The sequence below is a fragment of the Magallana gigas genome, chromosome 2 (assembly GCF_963853765.1).
Source record: "Magallana gigas chromosome 2, xbMagGiga1.1, whole genome shotgun sequence".
NCBI classification, from domain to species: Eukaryota; Metazoa; Mollusca; class Bivalvia; order Ostreida; family Ostreidae; genus Magallana; species Magallana gigas.
The window spans coordinates 21,100,404-21,123,573 of record NC_088854.1 but is presented as its reverse complement, the minus strand read 5'-3'; the positions used below and the strand labels follow the sequence as shown (position 1 = coordinate 21,123,573).

The following is a 23,170-nucleotide window of genomic DNA, read 5'->3' as shown; positions in this document are numbered from 1 at the left end:
TACACGATTATGAACTCGGAATACATGGCTACTTCAAATTCTCTTTCGGAGGAAATTCCGGCGAAGTTACCGATCAAAAATCGGTTATTTCAACCAAAGTTCAACCAAAGTCGCTCCCTTGTTTGACACAATTAGAAATTAATGAACAATAAAAACAGAGGGAAATGCACTTTAGTACGTTGTTAATGCATCAGATTTTATCATTTTCGCAGGTAAACAATCTGCTTATTTACCGAAGTCTATGTTCCAAATACAAGGCGATTGTTTCCCAAGTTAAAAAGCAAAATGAACCGAAAAAATCAAAACAAGCTAAAACCACCCTCACAAGTGAAAATGACAACGCGTTGAAATATTTAACCTTAATTTACTTCACAATAATCGGCACCAATGTTATTACCATGTTTCATAGATTATATTCGCACGTGAACTGTTGCACAAGAAACTGCCAGCTTCAAACAAAGAACCTCGTTTTCGAGATGCGGTAGACTGGCGATGCCTGTCATAAGACCAGTCTATCGCAATGAATTGCCAGTCTACGATATATGGAATAACGAGCGATTCTTTATTAGTATTTTCGCAATTATCTCAAATTTGGAACAGAATTCGCCTATAATTTTTGCAATTTATATTTTCCTTTCCATGAGGATGATTTATGCTAAATTACGTTAAGATTAAATCAGTAGTTCTTTAGAAGAAGATTTTTTAAAATGCACCCCCCTTTTTTACAGTTTCGAGGTTTTCTCTGCTTTGAATACAATATGGCCTTTTATTTTTGCAATTTATATTCACCTTCTTATAAGGATGATTTATGCCAAATTTGGTTAAATTTGGCCAAGTGGTTTTAGAGAAGATCAAAATGTAAAAAGTTTACAGACGGACAGACAAACGGACAGACGGACGGACGGACGGACGGACGGACAGACGGACGACGGACAACGGGTGATCAGAAAAGCTCACTTGAGCTTTCAGCTCAGGTGAGGTAAAAAGTGAATTCTTTCAGCAATGGTTTATCCTTTGATCTACCTTCTAATTTTGGATACTGCACATTAGACGGGTAAAACATGACATGTTAGCAGTATACTGCATAAAAATTTTGCACCGTCTAATTGTAAAACATGTGAATAAAACTGCTAATGCTGTCTGCTCTTCCTGAACCTTTAACAAAAGAGATTAAATGTTCCTGTCGATTGTTCATTTGTATACGATATGTTTTGAATGAATAGAGAATTCAAGTATTCGTAAATACGTTCAATTTATTAGCAGATGATTTTGAAAACCGTTAGAGCAAGGAAGTGAATTAAAATCGTGTCAATTGGTAACTTGACATAATAAACAATGTTCTTTGGTCTTAATAGTAGGATTTAAATTCATAGACATTTGATATTAATTCAATTTTTTTGTAAAAGATTTCTAAGTTTATCCGATATTTATTTTATCTACCAATGGTTACAAGCTCTCCCAGGCTTGTTGATCTCGGTTACTTCCTTTTAGTGTGACCGAATTTGTTAAGACATGCATTTCTATATAAAGCTTACTTTTTCTCAAGTTTGAGACTATTTTACAATGAAGTCTATAATACTGATGTTAGCTCTCTGTTTGATCCTTCAAGGTAAGATCCTTACCTGTTTTATCGAAATGAGATAATGCAAATACAGTTAGAGGCATCTACAACTTACTTTTAGGGCTGTAATTAGTTTAAGATTATGTAACTTTGGTTAGAACAGGGTATAAATACTGTAATGTTCTTATATGGTTTCTTGCACAGTCTAGCAAAATAGATATCAAAATTATTTTGTGGTGTAATCATTTTAATGTTCAAACTGATATATCTTATTTCTTTTCTTAATCGATTAATCAAAGTAGTAAATTCCAGGAGAAACATTTTGTTTATATTACATTTAATTGATATTTTTAATTCTTATTTTTTTTTTTTTGGTATATCGGTATTTTTGTTACTCAACAACTGATAAAGATTCGATGCAACATACTTTTATACAGGCTTCAATAGTTTACTGTATATTTACAGAGAGCTATCATATATGGTTTTTCGTTTTTATTCGAGCTATAAAAGTTAATCAGGTTTTGGATTTACTAAACCTGACCTACTATACTCTTTTCCAAGCCTCTGCTTCCAACATTTTTTTGCTAAATATTTCGAAAATCATTAATATTGTCAAGCCAAAGCTACATTCATCCACTTAAATGAAAAAAGTCCAGTTTTTCTGTTTTTAACCCCACCCCCTGTAGTTTGACAGGTTTCCAAAACAGAGCTAAAAGTCTACAGGGTTTTTGCTTTGCAACATACATGAAAGTACATGAATGACAGCGTTTAAAAAACTATGCGGGATATTTCGAGTGACTTTCAGATGTAAAATGTAAGATTTTCTCATAATAAATTTCCATAACAAATCTGTTTTCGTTTTTGTAAAATATTCCAAGTGAAAAGTGATGTATCTCATGGAAGGAAATCTTGATGTTTTGTTTTTCGTTGTAATCAATTTTTTTTTGTCAAAAATCATAAAACTGTGACGGAAACAATGACTTTGGTCAGACTGCACACCAGAAAAGTTGATATGATCACCAGAAGTCTCTTTCTTTGTTACAGACGACAATATCACTTTTTGTTTTTCTTCAAATTTTTGTGTTCAATTAAACAATTGTTTGCTTTCAAAGAAATGAACTATAGAATGACCATAAAAATTTAATATAAAAATTTAAACCTCTTTTAAAAAATATATTCGAAAAACATGTTTATGCAAAAAAGAAACAAAAAAGGCCAAAAAACCCCCAAAAAACAACAAAAAAACCCCCAAACAAACTACATCTACTTATATAGATTCAATGGAGGATTTTACCACCGAAAATGCAACTAACATTCAAACAGCCATTTTTGGAACCTCTTACAACAAATATGTCCGACCGTCTGCTACCACGATCGTCGGCATCGAATTAAATCTGCTCTCAATCAATGAAATGGTAACTATCTTATTCAAAATTTAATGTATGTCGGTTTGTACATTTATAATGTGAATGCATGAAAGTATAAAAATGTCTGGAACGTTGAAAATGTAGAAATCATTAAAAAAAATATATCATTTTAACAACACATGTCTTCAAGGTTAATGCAGTACTGCTCTTTTACAGGAAAATTTTTACATATAACGTAACGGCAGTTGTTTCATTTTTCCATTTTAAGTACTTACATACTCAAATTTCGTTAAAGTATATCAATATGCCGTGCAAGAAAGCAGTGCCGCATTTGTTGTATAATGGTATTTGGGCACATGTAGCATTTACACCATCATTCTAAAATAACAAAAAATATTTTGGTAACAAAATTGAATTGGAGTATATTTTTATAAATACGTGTACAGAGTTAATATTTTTTGAAGAAAAAAACTGCGTTCGGGTAATTTCTGATATCATGTTAATGGTTTTTCTATTTACAACTTGAAGGACGTCAAAAAGCAGATAATGTCGTCCTCTGGCTGGCTAACAATTGTAAGTACATTTAAAATATAATAAAGCTGTTTCAAAATTTCTTTAAAAATCATAATATACCGAAAAAAGTTATTTAAAAGAAATTTTAAATGTAAAAAACCTCAAATGACGTACGCTCTGCCTAAGTGAACCTCCATTATGCATCTATCCAACCCTCGCAATGCAAAAACAAATGTCAGTCAGCAACTATACACGCGTAGCATAGACAGAGCGACTATTGGCTTTAATTTTAAACAATCAAAAAATAAACTCCCTTTTCTGAAAGATATCAAAATTATGATAAATAAATAAATATTCTCAATTTCTGAAATACTATTATCGTTATCTATATTTCTTGAATATCACAAAGCGCAAGAAAGCTTTTTTATAAGACAATGTAACCCAAATAAAGGCATTATAACGCCTTTCCAAAAACGTTTTAATGTCTTCCTAAATACGTAACAATGCCTTTCCAAAGACGTAAATAACGCTTTCACAAAAGGTGCAATAAGTCAAATTAAGGCATTCAAGTGTCCTTACGGAAAGGCGTTATGACAGGAAATAGGGATTATAAAGCCTTTCTAAAGGTTATCATTAGCATATTTTGACGTAGAACAAAAATTTTAATCCAAAATACATGTAGTAATATTGAAATAAATATGGTTTTATTTCTTTGCGAAAATATTGTTGCTAAGTTAAACACAGAACAACTTTTACTGTGGACAGATTTGGGAAGATCCTCGCTTGACTTGGAATCCATCCGTCTATGGCGACATAAAATATATCTACACCAAGCAAGACAAAATATGGCGCCCAGAACTTATCGTTGATAACTCGTAACTGTTTATATCATATTTTACTAATTCAAAATAGAGAAATGGAAATAAGTGTACATATTTCTGTATTTATAATAGTGGCTGAAAATCTGAATTTTACACTTGTACATCAATTAACGATAAAAATTGTTTCAGTGTTGAAGGAATGAGCCCATTAGGTCATGACGAGCTATTTTTCAAAGTTAACCATACCGGTGAGGTTCGCTGGGATCCCCCTGGCCATTACGTCACTCATTGTGATTTCAGCATTACCTATTACCCATTCGACTACCAGACATGTTCGGTGGAGGTAACGAGTTTCGCCTTTACTATAGAAGCTTTGACTTTGAATAGTACATACGATACAGTAAACACAGAGGATTATAAAGCAAACGGGGAATGGATCTTGCATTCTTCACGGGTAGAAGAGCATTTTTTGACAGAACATGGTGAGAAGTTTTCGCAATTGGAATTCAAGGTGACCTTCGAGCGTCGAGCGAAATATTACGTTACCAACGTCATTTACCCGTTGGTTTTAGTTTCCCTTTTAACAAACCTAGTTTTCCTCCTGCCGGCGGACTCCGGAGAGAAGATATCATACATCCTGACGGTCCTTCTGGCCCAGGCGGTGCTGCTGACCCTTATCGGGAACAGCATGCCAACAACATCGGTCGAAACACCTATTATGGGTAAAAGAAACAGTATGCCTTTATTTCAAATTTGATTATACAAACTAAATATTCGATTGATTAATGGAGAAAATGAATTTTGAACTAGGGTATACTTGTATAAAATTTCAAGATTATCAATTTGTTGTAAATACATTTTGTTGACGTGATTGACGAAAAGATATAAACAGATTATTTCTGATATTGAATTACATTTTGTTAATTTCATACTTTCATAAGTTAATTACGAGTGTTTACACTTAAAAAATAATGCTGTTTCTGTTACATAAGGGATGTACATTTCCTTTGTTCTCCTGATGGCTGCCTTGGCTACTATCATCACCACTCTAAACCTTCGTCTGTACCTCAGAACGGACCAAAAAGCAGTACCAAGATGGCTGAAGGCATTTACCTTCCTTGTGCTTCTCAGAATCAACTGTCGTACCGCAAAGGTCAAAGAGGATGACAAAGCGCTTGTGGTTTCCAACGAAGACACGATCAATGTGGAAGATGTTAACGGAAAAGGTAAAACCCTGAAGCGCATGTTGAACCGTCCGTCCCAGACTTCAAACAAGGAAGATGCCAGGTTTCCATTTCAGTGCAAAGAAGTGTCTGCTTTCCTGGACTGTTTCTTTTTTTATCTATTCAACATTGTCTTAATTATTACGACACTGGTTTTTCTTTTAGTTTTAGCGGTATCCGATGTGCCTTCTTCATAAAATACACATCAGTGCTTATTTTTATAACCCTTTGAATAAATACAATTAAAAGTTATAATTACGAGATTATAAGTTTTGTACAAATGACATACACTTGGACTGATACTAAAACCAATGTCAGAAATGTGACAAAAAAGGATAAAAATATAAATATTAAGGAAGGAACCTTTTCTGGTTTTCGACTTATCAAACATAAATTTGATTAATTGTTCATTAAATCAAGGTATAAGGAAATTTAAATAGTATATTTTTCTTTCATTTTGACTATCATACAACTCGGCATAGAAAAAGTACTAGTAATCAATGTTTTGAATCTAACAAGATTTATATTTTTGGCGGAATATTAGCATTGGAAGATAGCACATGTTCCTCAAATCAGAATTACTGTAGATTAATGAGTTGTTTTAACATTTTTGAAACATAAACATTAATGTTGGATTTTTTAACTTATGTGAACATATGATATGGTACTTTTGTTTCAGCAAATTTTTTTAAAAAATAATTTGCCTATCAAATTATATATTTTTTAGCTTTTCTAAGCGCTCATTCAATACATTAGCTTTTTTGTCAATTCATATTTTTATATAAAGCCTTCATAATACATAAAAATCAGAACCATCTTAATAATGCAAGCATAAAAAATTAATCAAAATATCTTCAAAATTTAAGAAACTTAGAGGTAATGAGGGTTAAGCAGTATCAATTCTGGATCAAATATTTATTCCAATTTAGTAGTATAAGCTGATAGACATGCTGATATTCTATCATTTTAATGAAGAATATAATCTCTAATCTAAAACAGATGTCTACATGTACTAACTGCAAAATACTACATTAATTTTTTCATCATCTTTTAAGCTGAGAAAAAAGACAGTGACCTTGAAAAAAACGTGCAGTAACATTAAATCCAATCTGATTAAAATAAGCTGTTTGTTCTAAAATCATATTGTTGTGTATTAGAACAGCTGATTAAGGTTAAAACCAAACACTATTAAGCTATTAAGACGGAAAAAGAAAAATATGCATCAAAATAACGTAAATAAGAACTCTGGGATTTTTCGATTGAGAGGAATCACATCTTCTACTTGTATTAGAATATCAAATCAAATATAACGCAAGGTAAAGATTAGAAGCAAACACTATTGACATGGGAAATGGATTCGTATGCATGGCTTATATTTTTTTCATTGCACCATTTATCATTTAGATAAAACATCGTTATTATGACTTATTATCCTACTAATGAGTATCAATTGAAGATTCTTTAAATCGTTATTATGAATATAATGTCATACACATGATCTAGTATGTGTTGTTTTATGACATATTATCTCGTATTCTCGTACTTTTACTAAATACTTTGGTTTACTAAGTATCATTTGAATGACAAAGTATTTCCTACCTACGACAAAATTTTTTTTAAAAATTCATGAAGGGGACAACTCCTCAATAATTACATCATCTATATATGAAAATATTTGAAAACACGTTGTTTTTAATATCGTGAGTTCATTTTCAAAACTGCAAAATTTCAAATCTGAACCAATCAAAATCATTTTTAAAGCAAACACCGACAAAAAACTAAAATACATGTAGATACCTTAATAATTCAAGTTGTATTTCAAGTTAAAGTAATCTATAAACTATTTTACAACCAAACAAACAATTTGATATTTTTACCCTAAATATTTGAAATGTCCTGCCTGAGATCAGTTTGGTCATATTTGGGTCTTGTTAAGAAGCGATTTACAACTTTTGTACCTTAAGTTTTATTTATTCTATTTGAAAAAAATCACGGAAGTGTTTTTGTTTTAATATTTTTGCCCTTCACATTTTTGTCCTTCACATATTATGTGAGGTATTTATGTATTTTTTTTTTTAGATATTTGTATTGTCATTTTATAGAGGTGGCGTCTATTTTTTTTTTTTTTTTTTTTTTTTTTTTTGCAAAAAAAGCATTTTCTCACAAATGAATGCATGTGAATATATTCATATATCGTTTTTTCTTTGTATACAATTAGCTGATTGCATTCTGAACTTTGTTTTCACATATATAGGGATCACTGCAAAAATGTATCTTATATGAGATTATATTATATTTTTTGTATACGTTTTTATCCCGACATAATCTCATCATTAAATCTACATTTCATCTGGTATTATTCTGAAATGTGCGAACAAATTAAGATTAAATGATACTTTGTCCAATAATCTCGGACATTTTTTGTGATTGTAATATTTTGTTCTGAATATATGATGTACTTGTTTCTATAATATGTTGTCTGTTCTAACAAGGAAGATAAAAATACCTTCTCACTGGCTTCCTTGTATTATCATTCCTTTGTCTTCAAAAAAAAAATCATTCACAGAATATATAATTTATAAACTTCGTTGCTAAAGGTTTTATGCTGTGTTGACGGTTAATAATTGTTTGCATATCTGAACTGAGAGCTCAGATGAGCTATTTTGATCACTTTTGTCCGGCGTTCCTCTGTTCTTTCCGTCTTAGAACTTTTCACATTTTTGACTTTTTCTTCAAAACCGCTGGACCGATTTCAATAAAATAGGGCACAAAGCATATTGTTTATGGTGCAGAGGATCCAAGTTTGTTAAAATGAAGGGTCACACCTTCTTTCAAAAGGAGATGTTTAAGAATTATTGAAAATTTGTTGGTATCTTTTAGGACTCTTCACTATAAAATCCAATCGGTCAGAAAAGCTGAAAATTGTTTATGACTACATAAAGCAAAGATGATTTTTTTATGGTTATTGTTGCTCAGGTGAGCGGTGTGGTTCATGGGCGTATTATTTTGGGAGAGTAGCGTGGTTGACTGTACCTTTAATTTTTTTCTTTTCTTTTTTTTTTTGTATTTTATCAATTAAAATAAGGCTCCTTAAGTTTGAAAGCCAGTTTTGAAAATTTAGTTTCAAATAACATTTTAAACAAATTAGGTAGGTTTATATTTTTTTTCCTTTGCATTCAAATGTTATTATCTAATCTTCTAGCAAATGATTGTTCACCCGGACACTATTAAAATATTTCTCGGCTTCGGTTAATCAATATAACATATCCGAAGTATTCAAATACTGAGTAGGACCGAAAGCCAAAACTACATTTACTCTTCCTCAATATATACCGTGACTCAGAAAAAGTGATCCTAGGTTTAAGGTTTTTTTTCAACATTCACTCAAGCAAGATAAAAAGAAAAAAAAAAGGAATTTTGAAAGACAAGTGCGCTGTTCAGATTTGGTTGTCGTGTCCAAGGTGACTTCTTTATCACAATGCAGTAAATGGGTAGCGTGCACGTAACTCTACAATGTTAAGAAGGTTAATTAAGTCCGGTAGAAAAGTAAGCAATGCATTTTCTTACTTTCATTACGATACACCTAAATGTAAGGATAAATTTCCATGTTTCAATATCTTCCTTGACAACTGATATATATCGATAACAAAAGTGAATTCTTTCAGCAATGATTTATCCTTGGACATGCCTTCTGATTCTGAATACTACACATTATTGGGTAAAAATTTGATATGTTGGCACTGTGTTGCATAATAATTTGGCACCGGCTAATTGTTAGATATATGAATAAACTTCTAATGCTGTCTACTCTTTCTGAAGCTTTAAAAAATATTTAATGGTCTTGACGTTTAACACAGAATTGTATATAACGCATTAGTTTTGTATATTTTTATCCATGTCGTTTTGAATGAATAGAGAGTTTTAACATTCGTAAATTAATCAATTCATCAAATTAGGATTTTGAAAAATGTTTAAGCAAAAGAGTGTAATTAAAACTGTCTCATTTAGCATTTTGACATAATTGTAAAATATTTCTAAGCTATCACCAGTGGTTACAAACTCTCCCAAAACGATATCAGTTACTTCCTCTTTGTGTAACGGATTTTTTTTAGAATGTTTATATCTATATGAAACATACATTTTGTTCAGTAATAGCCTTTTTTACGATGAAGTATCTGATACTGATGTTAGCTCTCTGCTTGACCATTCAAGGTAAGATTCAAGCCCGTATCATTCAAATGAGAAAATGCTAATGCAGATAAATACCTCTACAACGACCTTTCAGTGTTGAGCGTAGCTGAAAATTATGTTACTTAAGAAAGTTGAAGACGAATACTATTGTATTCTTGTATGGTCTCTTGTACAAACTCTTACACATATTAGATATCAAAAACTATCTCTCCTAAAAACCTGTAATTTTCAGACTGGTTAAAAAGAAAATTTTAATAAGCTGTTATTTTTCTTTTCTTTTCATGTCTATTTCTGAGTACAAAAACTATTATTAAATATATTCTTGAGGACGTTCAAATGGTCTCTGTCATTTAAAATTGTGAAGTACTTTATCGTTTCTAAATATAGATAAACCTGTTTGATGTACATGTACTTGTACATATATTACATTGATAAAAAGAGCATATACTTGATACGTTGCTATTATTCCCAGAGACTTCCAAATGAAAAGAGAGAATAGATTTTACCAATATGAATCTCCGTAATAAATCTGTTTTCGTTCCTGTGATTTTTTGCGAGTGATTTTTTCCTTCGATATCACTTCTTAATTCTCAGAGAAATTAACAATCGTTTGCTCTACAACAATTGTTGCAGGGCAGAGCAAACGATTGTTAATTTTTCGGAGAATCGTTTGCTCCCCATAAAAATATATTTTTTTAAATTTTAAATTTAACGACGCTGGGTGTAATTTTTTTTGCCTTAGATTTTTTAATGAAAATTTTAACATGAATTTCGACTGATATAAATACTATTTCATGATAAAATAAATTCCCACATTATTTATTTTGGAGGTCTCTCAGAGTTTGCCTAATTTTAACATAATAGGAGCATATGGGATTTTTCTTGAAATGTATCAATTTTGCACAAATTTTACCATTACATCAACTTCTGCCGTAGGATTTTTTTTATGTTCCACACATGTTACACACACACACACACACACACACACACACACACACACACACACAGATATATATATATATATATATATATATATATATATATATATATATATATATATATATATATATATATATATATATATATTTATATGGCATCTTTTCATAGCTTCAATGGGCGAATTTACAACCACTCATGCAAATAACATTCATACCGCCATTTTTGGAACCTCATACAATAAATTTGTCCGACCGTCTGCTACAACATATGTCGGCATTGAACTGAATCTGCTCTCCGTCAATGAGATGGTAAGTAACATGTTTCAAAGTCATGTTATTTTATACATTTATACATGCAATCATGAAATTATATGAAGGTTTGGTACATCGAAATGTAGAAATCATTAAAAAAATACAGTATTTTAGAGTGGAATAACACGTCGTCACAAAATGGCTGACCTCTGATCAAAACTATATTTCGTATTTTGAAAAGGATTTTATCAACGCCATTGTGTAATTTACTCCATAGCCGAGTGGATAAAGTGTTGGGCTGGTGATCCGTACATCCCGAGTTCGAATCCCAAAGGGTGTTTTGTTATTACTTACAAAATTGAGTTTTTAGCTCACCTGAGCTGAAACCTCAAGTGAGCTTTTCTGATTACAGTTTGTCCGTCGTCCGTCTGTTTGTCTGTCTGTCTGTCCGTCTGTAAACTTTTCGCATTTTAAACTTCTTTTCTAAAACCGCTTATTCAATTTCAACCAAATTTGGCACAAAGCATCCTTATGGTAAGGCAAATATAAATTGCAGAAATGAAAGACCTATCTTTATTCAAAGCTGAGAAAACCTCGAAACTGTAGAAAAAAGGGGGTGCATTTTTAAAAATCTTGTTCTCAAGAAGTACTGAGTCCAATTCAACGTAGTTTAGCATAAATTATCTTTATGGGAAGGAAAATATAAATTGCAAAAATTAAGGGCTAATTCTGTTTCAAATTTGAGTAATTTACGGAATGATAATAAGACAGAGAGAACGAGGGTCAATCAGTTTAACTTCGTGTTCGGTATTCCAAATCTCAAAACCTTCTTTGAAAAAAAGAAACGGCCATTTTGAACGTATAAGAAATGGGTCAATCTGACAAAGATGAATTTGGTTGTTGTGGAACAAATTGCGTGCCAAAGAAATATCTGAAACGTGCAAGATACATTAATGCCGATTTTGTGAAGGACATTGAGATTAAATATCCCATTGCGTTGAAATTTTCACCTTTACGGTGGTTTTAGCTTGTTTTGATTTCCGTTTCGTTTTCATGAATTACGGTTTGTTACTTAGGGGAACTATCGCCTGTATTTTGTAATTTTTCGTACCAATCAAATATAGACATCGGAAAGTAATACAGCTGACTGTTGCTTGCGGAAAATAAGATACATTAATTAGTACGGTACTTAACAAATGCTTAAACAACTAAAATACAAATTCTAATGGTAATACGGTATGGTTTTTGCGTAATAGTTGATTACTGCAATGTGTCTTATGCTAGTTGTAAGTATTTTCTCGTCTATTCAGTCTAAACGGAGATTAATTTTACTGATGGAAATACTAAGTGCGTGTACATGTAGCTGAGACATAAATAATTGTAAGCTCACCTGAGGTAAAATATACAGAGAAATATCTTTAAAAATATTCTTCTCAAAAATCAATCGGCCAAAAAAAAGCTGTTACTTGTGTGGAAGCATCTTCAAGTAGTGTAGATTCAAGCTTGAAGTCCAAACCATGATCCCCGGGGGTACGGTGGGGCCCCAATGGGGGATCAAATTTTTAGATACAAATGTATATATAGAGAAAAATCATTAAAATCTTCTTTTCAAAAACCAGTTAGCCGGAAAAGCCGGAACTGTGGAAGCATCTTCAGGTAGTGTAGATTCATTGTTTTTCAAATCACGATCCCTGGGGGTAAGGTGGGGCCACAATGGGGGGAGGTCGAAATTTTTACATAGGAATACATAGAGAAAAATCTTCTCAACAAAAACCAGTAGGCCAGAAAAGCTGTAACTTGTTACAGATAGTGTAGAATCAAATTTGTTCAAACCATGATCTCCGGGGTAGGGTGCGGCCACAATTGGTGGGTCGAATTTTACATACGAATACATTGCGAAAAATCTTCAAAAAACTTTCTTCTCAAAAACCAGTTGGCCAGAAAAGCTGTAACTTGTGTGGAAGCATCCTCAGGTTAAGTGTTGATTCATTCTATTTTTTTCAAACCATGATTTCAGGGGATAGGGTGGGGCCACCATGGGGGTCAAATTATGGTGGTGCGTGTAATTCGGTATTATCTCTACGTAAAAGTTGATTAATGCAACATGTTGTATTAAGATGTTCAGCAATTTCAATCTAAACGGAGATTGTTCTCGCTGCTAGAAATATATGACTAAAGTACGTTGTATATATATGATGAAAAATAAATTGAGTTTTCTCTTTGTTTTAGTGCAGTTTTCTCTTGTTTTAATTGTTTACAAATTCCTATAATTTTACTAACCTGAGAGTCAAGCTTCGAGTTATAAGCAAGATACAGAGCTTTGCGCACAATGCTACTACACATGTAAATGTTAGTACACAAAGCTGAGGTCATCCTTTAGTTTGTTTATATTTTAAATGCAGCTATGCAAGTTTAAAATTCTTAAGGTGAATGTAATAAACTCATGTGAACATAAACATGACTCAAACCAAGCTATGTATCTTGCATATGATTGTACGATTGACACAGAAATTTTGGTTGATCAATAGAAATGTCTTGCTAAAAGGATGATATGCTGTAATTACTTTCTGGTGCCCCTTCTTCAACGATGAATTGTATAAAATCTACACAAATTTTTGATAGTTTTTCGAACACAAGTAAATGAAAACAATGCCTTTAAAACAGTTTCCATAGGCCTGACACATTATTATTATGAAGATAAAAGCATTGTCGGTGTTCTTAAAAAATTATTGCAATGGAAAATCATCTTTGTTTGTACCCATTTGTTGTTTTTTTAATAAAGATGAAAATAATGGATGGGCCTTGGTACAATAGAGCGATATGCGTGCCAATACATTAATTTGAATTATAACTCTTTAACATATGTGACAACATTTTCAGTTAAGTTTACTTTCTTCAATCAAGTGAGTAAGGATATGAAAGGTCATACGAAATGAATTAATGCCTGGTAAATGACAATCGTCTATAATGGAGAAAGCCAATTAAATTTTTCAATGTTTTTAATTTGAGGAATTGAGCGCATTCATTCTGGTGCATTGAGGTACACTTTTCTTCTTTCACATATAGAATTTTTTAAAATACAATAAGTAGCAAGTAGTGGAGGGAGAAAATGTACCTTTATGCTCTCATTTATCTTAATCGTTTTATAAAGTGATTGGGGGGAGGGGGGCTAACCGTGAACACCAACTAAAAATTTAGTTATTTATATTGCATATGATCTTATTTTCGGTAAAAATGGTATTCCATGAAGGTAAATATGTCAAAGATTAAAGGGGAAGGAAACTAAAAATATGTTGTACAATAAATTAATTAATTATCATCTACTATAATTGTAAATCGTATTTATTTTCATTAAAAACCCCGGAACAATGAATAAATCAAGAAAATCGATCGCTTAATTTAAATTTCCCGCCGCCATGGGGGCTGCCATTGAACTTTAATCTATGACGTCACACCATCTATTCGGTTTGTCTTATCAACAAAACATCATGATATTCGCTCTAAATGACAAGTTCTGGAAAATTTGAAACAATATTGATTTGAGACCGTTCTTTTACCTTTGCAAACTACAAACTAACGTCAAATGGAGCATGTTCGTTGAAATCTAAAAGCGGGGGTTAGTGTCGGAGAAATCTCCGCGTAAATTGTCAACAGATGCCAAGTATCATAGAAAATGTCTGCCGTCGTTATTTCGACATGGTAATTCCGACTTTAAAAAATTAATATTTTAAACATCCCGATTACAATTATAACATTTATTTAGTTAGCGAAGAACTTGACTTGGAATTAAAAATTTAATCGAGGTCATTTTCAACTTTGAATGATAGCAGATTAATAGCTGTCATTTACTTATAAAAATGCATATATTTATGCATACAATGGTACATGTATTCATTCTTTAGATTGATGTGTGAACTCAAACATTATCAATTTTGTTTAGTCGAATATTTGAGTAACAGAAAGGTATAAACCAGCGTTAATTATATTCAGAGCACTGTGTACATTCATTTGTATATGTACACCAAACCGGTGTTATATAGTGCCTTTTCCCCCTAGCCATCTTTCCCCCCGGAAAAATGGCTATATAGCAGTTTTTCCCCCCGGAAGAATGGCTATATAGCAGTTTTTCCCCCACGGAAAGCTGACTATATAGTGGGTTTTCCCCCTTTTTATAGCCAGATTACCCCCACGGAAAACCTACTACATAGTAGATTTTCCCCCTTTTTTAAAATTCCGGTCATGTTTATGGCGGACCATTCGTGGCAATAATTTGCAATAACTGATATGATTTTAATTTCTCATAAAAGAGGATAATTATGGCATTTATTAATGCATAGAATAAAATACATGGTTTGTTCAACCCTGATATGAACAAAGGCACGCTCCTTCATAACATTCCCGTGTCGTCACCATTTATTTCACCTTTTGTTGCACCTTTTTGCAACACCTTTTACATGGATTTGAGAATACCTCGAATCTTTTTCATCCAATCGATGCTTATCTACAGTTTTGACTTCGACGTTATGACATTGACATTTTCACAGAACACGTCAGAATACATTTGAATGAAAATATGCCGGTTTGGAACTCTATTTTTCCCATGTACTATCATCTATGTATAAGCTCCTCCCAGGAAACTGACTAAATTTGACTTAATTTTGTAGAGGAAGGGAATAAGAATAATTTAATACCGGTAGAATTGACGATCTTAAATATAATCGTATATTTCTACTTCTAAATATCAAACGAGAGAAAGGGTGCAATGATATGATGAGGAACTGAAATGTTTTACTTCGATTGATGGGTTTCTAAATCATGGGTAAGGGGTATTTTAATTGATTATGTATTAAAGGCATGTGTAAAGTTAGTGTTTACAATTTTGTTTTAAAGTCACGCATATTCATACTCATGTCTTTAAGCACAATTTTAACGAAACGCGAGGTTTTATGATGTAAAGATTTTTGTAATGTAACTTTACAACCAGAACAAAGTCGGTATCTTTGCTGGTCACTCTGGAAAATGTGAAATGGAGCCTTAACTAACCTTATGTAAATATTATCATTCACTGCCTAAAAATTTCCCGCTTTTTATTTTGCAAAGTGATTTATAAATATACAATTTTTCGGTTGCTACTTTCATGAATAAAAATTCATTGATTTATTTATTTAGTTATTTATTATATCATTAGTCATCTTATGAATTGATTACATGTTTTGAAAAATAATGATTTTACCCGCGTACCTTTTTTTTTATATTTTTGCTCGTAAATTTAAAAAGAAAAGCAGAATTAAACGTAGTTTTTAACCATTTTGATAAGGAAATATAGAAGTGAGTGTGTATTTTCAAATGATGTTTTTACTTTCTAATGACCGTAAAAATATGCTGATGTTGTCATCTCTAGTTTTTTTTTTTTTTTTTTTTTTTAGATATATAGCCCTAAAAAATACACTATTCGTAATAATTGGATTTTAAAGATCGGGCTTGGAAACATTAAGGGCCCCTACCCTGGGGACTAAAACTTTCAGGGTCATATACTAGTGCTATACCACTACCACTGAGAAAATATGGTTAAGTGGTCATCTCTATAATTTGATATTCGGGTCCCCACTTATAAATCACTATTCAATCGTTATAATGGGGTTTTAAACATCGGGCCCTGAAACAATGAGGGCCCCTACCCTGAGGGCTCAAATTTTTAGAGTCATCAACAGGTTGTTAACCACTGCCACTGTAAATATATGGTGATGTGGTTATCTCTAGTTTATGAGATATGGAACCCTAAAGAATATGCACTATATTCATTATAATAGGATTTTAAACATCGGAAACAAAATTTCTCTAAAACAGAGGTTTAGCTTGAATAAAATTTGCAGACGGAGTGATAGATTTATTACAAAATTCTCAAATCATTTTCACTCACATATACATGTAAGTGTATATATTGTGAAACCAAGTACTTTTTCAATTAATTACCTAATTTAATTAAGTTCTACGTATTATTCCATTATACACATGTTCAATTTTCGGCATTGTCTATAAAAATAATAAATCGGCAAAACGAAACTTAACCTGACAGACGGATGCAGATATACAACCTGGAAGTGTAGAAACATTGATTTTAATACTTACTGGGTTTCCATAAATATTTTTTATAAAATCTGAACCAAAAACGCGAGGGAGAAATCCTACTATGGGGGAAAAGCTACTATATAGTAACTTTTCCCCCCAGGGGGAAAGTCTACTATATAGTAGGTTTTCCGGGGGGAGAAGCTACTATGGGGGAAAAACTGCTATACAACACCGGAATAGATGGTGTTACGTCAAAATAATTAATTTTTTTGGTTTTTAATACAAAAGAGTTCTACATCATGTCAGCCTCCAGTAAATACGATTTCTCCAACTTCAAACGTTCATTCAAGCTTAATTACGTATTTTATTTTCAAAACAGCATGACCACATGTGATAATTTACACCACTTTATTAAAATAAATAAATCATGTTTTTTACTTTCCTTCCCCTTTAAGTAAATGCAAAAATAAGTGAAAATTCGGATATTCATTTTTGGTTAATATACCGAGGGGCCACATGGCACAATATCCTTTGAACGCCCATATAAAACCAGTGTTGCTCAGGTGAGCGATGTGGCCCATTGGGCCTCTTGTTTAGATATTCATGTTTTATCCCAAAAGTGCAAGTGTTTCGCTTATTTGATATATGTACATTTTATTTATTATTATATCTGTCATAAAATATTGATTTGCTGTTAATTTGAGTGACTTTTTCCAGATGTGTTATTCCACCGTATAGACCGAGTAAATAAGCACCGCCTTCAAATTTCCTGGTCAGTGTGCTCCTGTCAATCAACTGAATTGAGACCCCAGATTGGATGTAAAAAAAATGATTGACAATCGTTTACTCGTCCTGTGTATACCATGTCTAGCGCTCACGACGATCGTGCAATTAACTTTTGCCTTTTTATGGGTACCGTGCGATAAAACGCCATGTCTTTATAATCAAAATGAAACTACTGTTGACATCGATTAAATTTAATTAAATTTGAAAGTTTAAAAGACGTTTGTGAATAATTAAGAATACAGAATTAAATCAAATCAAATATTGCGTCCACGATTTATAAATTTAGTTATCATATTTCTTTGAGAATTTTCACGAGCTGAAACTTGAAAAGAAACAAGTACAGACAACTCTGTAATATGCGGAGCAGGTAGAATCGTTCACTTTAGCAGCTGATGGGAGAAGTAATACAAACGTTTATTGTGAAAAATGTTGCATTAGTATTTGAGTACGGAACGATGATAACATATTACAAAAACACATTACGATAAACTCTCACTAGATCCCGTCAGAAACATTTTAAACAAACGAAAGATTTTGGCCATGTCGCACGCGGTTATTTCATGCTTTTATATTCATCTCAACGATCGACAATTTGCTTTTCCAAGTACAAATATATATATATATATATATATACGATATTTTTCTCATGGATCATGGAAAAAAGCTCGGTTGAGAGCATTTTTACACCCCGTGTATATAGACATGTACACACAAGCGAGTGTGTTTCCCTCGGGGCTTCACACCTTTATCGATATAGACACCTGAACGTACCTGAGGTAAACCACCCGGTTAAAAACCGCGGCCTTTAAAACAACAGACCGCTACACTGTTTATGTAGTACGACAGTTCTGCTCCTTTGCAGAGCAATGTTCAATGGAATATCGGTATGCCGTAACGTTGATTCAATTTACGTCATTTTAAGTATTTATGAATTAAAACTTCTGCAAAGTAGATCGATTCACCCTGTTTTGGAGAAGTACCGCAGTCATTGTAGAGTGGTCTGTGGGCACAATATGCATTATACATTATATCACTCGCAAGAAGAATAATAACAAAATTGAATTGTGAGCTTTTTAAAATATGTTCAGTGGGTTTTATTATGTAAGGGTCACTCATTGCTCATAGCATGTTGATATATTTTTTTTTCTATTTACAACTTGAAGGACGTCAAAAAGCAGATAATGTCATCCTCTGGCTGGCTAACGGTTGTAAGTACACTCAAAATATAAAAAGCTCTGTTTCAAAATATCTTGAGTTAATCCAAAAATGCTCAGTAAAAATTATTCGATAGAAACTTTTAAACTTGACGTTTGTCAAGGCGGACTTTAACTAGTAAGCTTCTAGCTAACCATCACTTAGCAAAATTGTTGTTGATCAACAACTACATATTTACGAGGGCAAACATTTGATGCGAGTATTGCTGTGTAATGACAACTTCAGTTAAATTTTGACATCACAACGGCACAGCAAATAATACATCAAATTGCTTGGAATCTCATAAGAAAACCTTTGAGGCTAAGCAATTACTTAATAACTCAACAATGTAAAGGGATAAAGAGCTTCCTTTTATTTGGCTATAGCGAGCTCGTCTCATGTGTAAGGACTGCACAAAATAATCATGATGATGTCGGACTAAAATTTCCATATTAAGAAAGCGGTTTTTTTCTTCTAACTAACGTACTAATGTCCATCAATAATATTTACTTACGTTAAGTTACAATTTATCATTCTAAAATTCAATATTCTAAAAAAATGTAAATATATACATCAAAATGCCATCTTTCATGCGGCCTATGAAGAAAGCGATTATTGTAGAAAAAATACAAAACCTCCTTTCTCAGGTAATGTTCTTTTCATGCAAAGCTTGGTATACCTTAATACCCGCGAGCATCACCAATGAAAGCATACACTAATTTTATCGACTTGACAAGATAACGAGCTTAAAATAATGACATAAGAATTGGTTTTATTAATAAAAAGGGAGACATTTTGACATAAAACAATAAAAATTCATACATGATGGTAATATTGACAGATATATGTTTTCGTTTTCTTGGGAACATTTTGCAAAAATATCATTGTTGAGTATTTTTTTTTAAATATGGCAGTCTTGGGAAGATCCTCGCTTGACTTGGGATCCGTCCGTCTACGGCGGAATAAAATATATTTACACGAAACAAGAAGAAATATGGCGCCCAGAACTCATCATTGATAACTCGTAAATGTCTATACTATATCTGCTAATTCAGAATAAAGAAAAATATAGGAACGGAAATATGTTTTAAATGATTATTTTAAATTGCTTTTAAAAACGTGTAAATCTGATTGTTCACATTGTTCTTTCAATTAATCATCAACCTTGTTTCAGTGTCGAAGGAATGAGTCCAATAGGTCATGACGAGATATATCTCAAAGTGAACCATACCGGTGAGGTTCGTTGGGATACCCCTGGCCGTCACGTCACTCATTGTGATTTTAACATCACATATTATCCATTCGACTACCAGACGTGTTCGGTGGAGGTCACGAGTTTCGCCTTTACTATAGAAGCTTTGACTTTAAATAGTACATATGACACAGTAAACACCGAGGATTATAAAGAGAACGGGGAATGGGTCTTGCATTCTTCACGGGTAGATGAGAAGAATTTGTCCGAACATGGTGAGAAGTTTTCGCAGCTGGAATTCAAGATGATCTTTGAGCGTCGGGCGAAATATTACGTTGCCAACGTCATTTACCCGTTGGTTTTAGTTTCTCTTCTGACTAACCTAGTTTTCCTCCTGCCGGCGGACTCCGGGGAGAAGATATCATACATCCTGACGGTTCTACTGGCCCAGGCAGTGCTGCTGACCCTTATCGGGAACAGCATGCCAACAACGTCAGTCCAAACACCAATCATGGGTAAAACTAATTATATATCTTTCTTCCAATATAATTATTAGAACTATGATAATTCAATGGATTAATGGAATGAAAAAAAAATCAATTTTGAATAGGGGAGTACCTGTATAAAATTTTAAAATTAACAAATTGTTTTAAATAAATTTTTTGACGTCATTTGGAAAGATAAAACAAATAATTCATGATATTGGATTTCATTTTATTAATTTTGGTAACTTCATAAGTTATAAGTTTCAAGTGAAAATACAAACATATAGATACTTTTCTGTTTGTTTATACTAAAAATTATGCCATTTCCGTTACAATAGGGATGTACATTTCCTTTGTACTCCTGATGGCTGCCTTGGCCACTATCATCACCACTCTCAACCTTCATCTGTACCTCAGAACGGACCAAAAAGCAGTACCAAGATGGCTCAAGGCATTCACTTTCCTTGTGCTTCTCAGGATTAACTGTCGTACCGCAAAGGTCAAAGAAGATGACAAAGAGATTGAGGTTGCCAACGAGGACATCGTCAAAATGGAAGATGTCAACGGAAAAGGCAAAACCCTGAAGCGCATGTTGAACCGTCGGTCCCAGACTCCAAACAAGGAAAATGCCGGGTTTCCATTTCAGTGCAAGGAAGTGTCTGCTTTCCTGGACTGTTTCTTTTTTTATCTATTCAACATTGTCTTAATTATTACAACACTGGTTTTTCTTGTAGTTTTAGCGGTATCTGATGTGCCTCCTCCATAAAACGCGTATCGTTGGATAATAGTTTAAACCTTTGAATAAATATTATTAATAAGTCATAATTACGAGATAATAAGTTTTGTACAAATTACCGTGGATCGATACAAAAACAATATCAGAAACAATATCAGAAATATGACAAAAAGGATGAAAAGTATATGCATTAAGATAACAAAAAAATCATAAAAAGTCCTTTTTTCGATTGAGATAAATATAATGTTTCTATAAAAAGGGGATGACAATAGCTAACCAAATAACCGATTAATCGGTTGGAACGATGGTAACCGGTTGTAAATTCTGTAATCGGTTAGTCGGAATAAATATAAGTTCATAAAAATTCAACAATAAGAACTTTTAACGTTTCTTGGAGCTTTAATTTGGGGATAATTGATTTACTCCTTGCTTTTTAAAGGGATAAGTATCGGATTGTTATGTGCTAATTACTGTTTAAACACCTCGACACTGCCCTAACCATCATAACTGTCCACTGGTTTTTTAATCATTTATGAATAACATTGAAATTGCAATTGAGAACTACATGTATTTATTTTTTTTCTGTCGCCGTTCTGTCAATCTTTGATTCCAGTGTCAGTGATCATGCCGCCTCAAACGCCTCCGCAAGCATGGCGATCTCCTTAGAGAAAACTAGGTTGAAAAATCGTAAAATGCACACTCTGTTCAATGGAGCTCACACAAATGAGCGCGGTCGGAGACCATAAGAGAGAACAATCCTAAACAAAACGCAAAGGGTTTCAAGACGAGTGGAACAAACCGGAAAGTTTTTTGAGACCTTCTGTACTTAGTTGTCAAGATATTATGATTTTGATACTGTACGTAATGCTAATTTGATCTGAATTAAGGCAATTTTTGCTTAAGTGAGCGATGTGCCACTTGGGACTTTTCCTAAAAATATGTTCTCATTAAACTTGAACGGATAAAAATATTACAAAACACACCGTGTTAATTGTTTCCAATATAGTAAACCGGTTTTTAAAAAATGCAAAATTTTAAATCTAAACCAGTAAATATCATTTTTAAAGCTATCACCGACACAAAGCAAAATACCTGAACTGATAATTCAAGTTGTTTTTCAAGTTAAAGTAATCTATAATCTATTAAATAACAGAGCAAACAATTTGATATTTTTATCCCCTAAGTTTGATATATTCTGTTCGAGATCAGATTTAGGTCTTGTTTAGAAGCGATTAACAACTTTTGTACTTTTTGTTTTATTTCTTTTATTTGAAAAAAAAATCACTGAATGATTTCTTGTTAAATATTCTTCAATGGCCTTATAAATAATTTATAAGTATTTTTAAAGTTATTTATGTATTTTATGAGGTATTTGTATTACCTTGTCATTTTCAGAGGTGACATCTATTAATCTTTTGCAAAAAAAGTATTTTCCTACAAATAAATGTATATTTGATCTATTCATATATCGTTTCTTTTTGTATACAATGAACTGATTGCATCTGAAGTTTATTTACATATATATGGATCACTGCAAAAAATAAATATCTAATCTAAGACTATATTTTATTTTCTGTAAAAGGTTTCCTTCCATAATATCTCGTTAAAAAAATCTGCAATTCATTTTGTATTGTTCTGAAATGTGCGAACGAATTAAGATTTAATTGTGCTTTGTCTAATAATCTAGGAAACTATTTGTGATTGAAATATTTCCTTCTGAATATATATATGATATGTTTGTTTCTATAATACGACATCTGTTTTAACAAGATATAAAAAGTAACTTATCATTGGCTTCCTAATAATATTATTCCTCTGCCTTCAAAATAAATTATTTACAGA

At 32.3% G+C, this 23,170-nt stretch overlaps 2 protein-coding genes across 2 annotated transcripts; both read left to right on the top strand.

The window, feature by feature from the left end:
- Positions 1-1,497: 1,497 nt before the first annotated feature.
- Positions 1,498-6,062, top strand: LOC117681618 (neuronal acetylcholine receptor subunit alpha-3-like). Its single transcript, XM_034446916.2, has 6 exons — positions 1,498-1,609; positions 2,837-2,976; positions 3,457-3,501; positions 4,207-4,316; positions 4,452-4,984; positions 5,255-6,062. Exons 1-6 carry the CDS (start codon positions 1,564-1,566, stop codon positions 5,680-5,682), a joined length of 1,302 nt encoding a protein of 433 aa, XP_034302807.2. The 5' UTR covers positions 1,498-1,563; the 3' UTR covers positions 5,683-6,062.
- Positions 6,063-9,548: 3,486 nt separating this feature from the next.
- LOC117681617 (neuronal acetylcholine receptor subunit alpha-3-like) lies at positions 9,549-22,660 on the top strand. Its single transcript, XM_034446915.2, has 6 exons — positions 9,549-9,697; positions 10,784-10,923; positions 18,885-18,929; positions 19,830-19,939; positions 20,090-20,622; positions 20,931-22,660. The coding sequence occupies exons 1-6, from the start codon at positions 9,613-9,615 to the stop codon at positions 21,356-21,358; spliced, it is 1,341 nt and encodes a 446-aa protein (XP_034302806.2). The 5' UTR covers positions 9,549-9,612; the 3' UTR covers positions 21,359-22,660.
- The last annotated feature ends 510 nt before the right edge of the window (positions 22,661-23,170 follow it).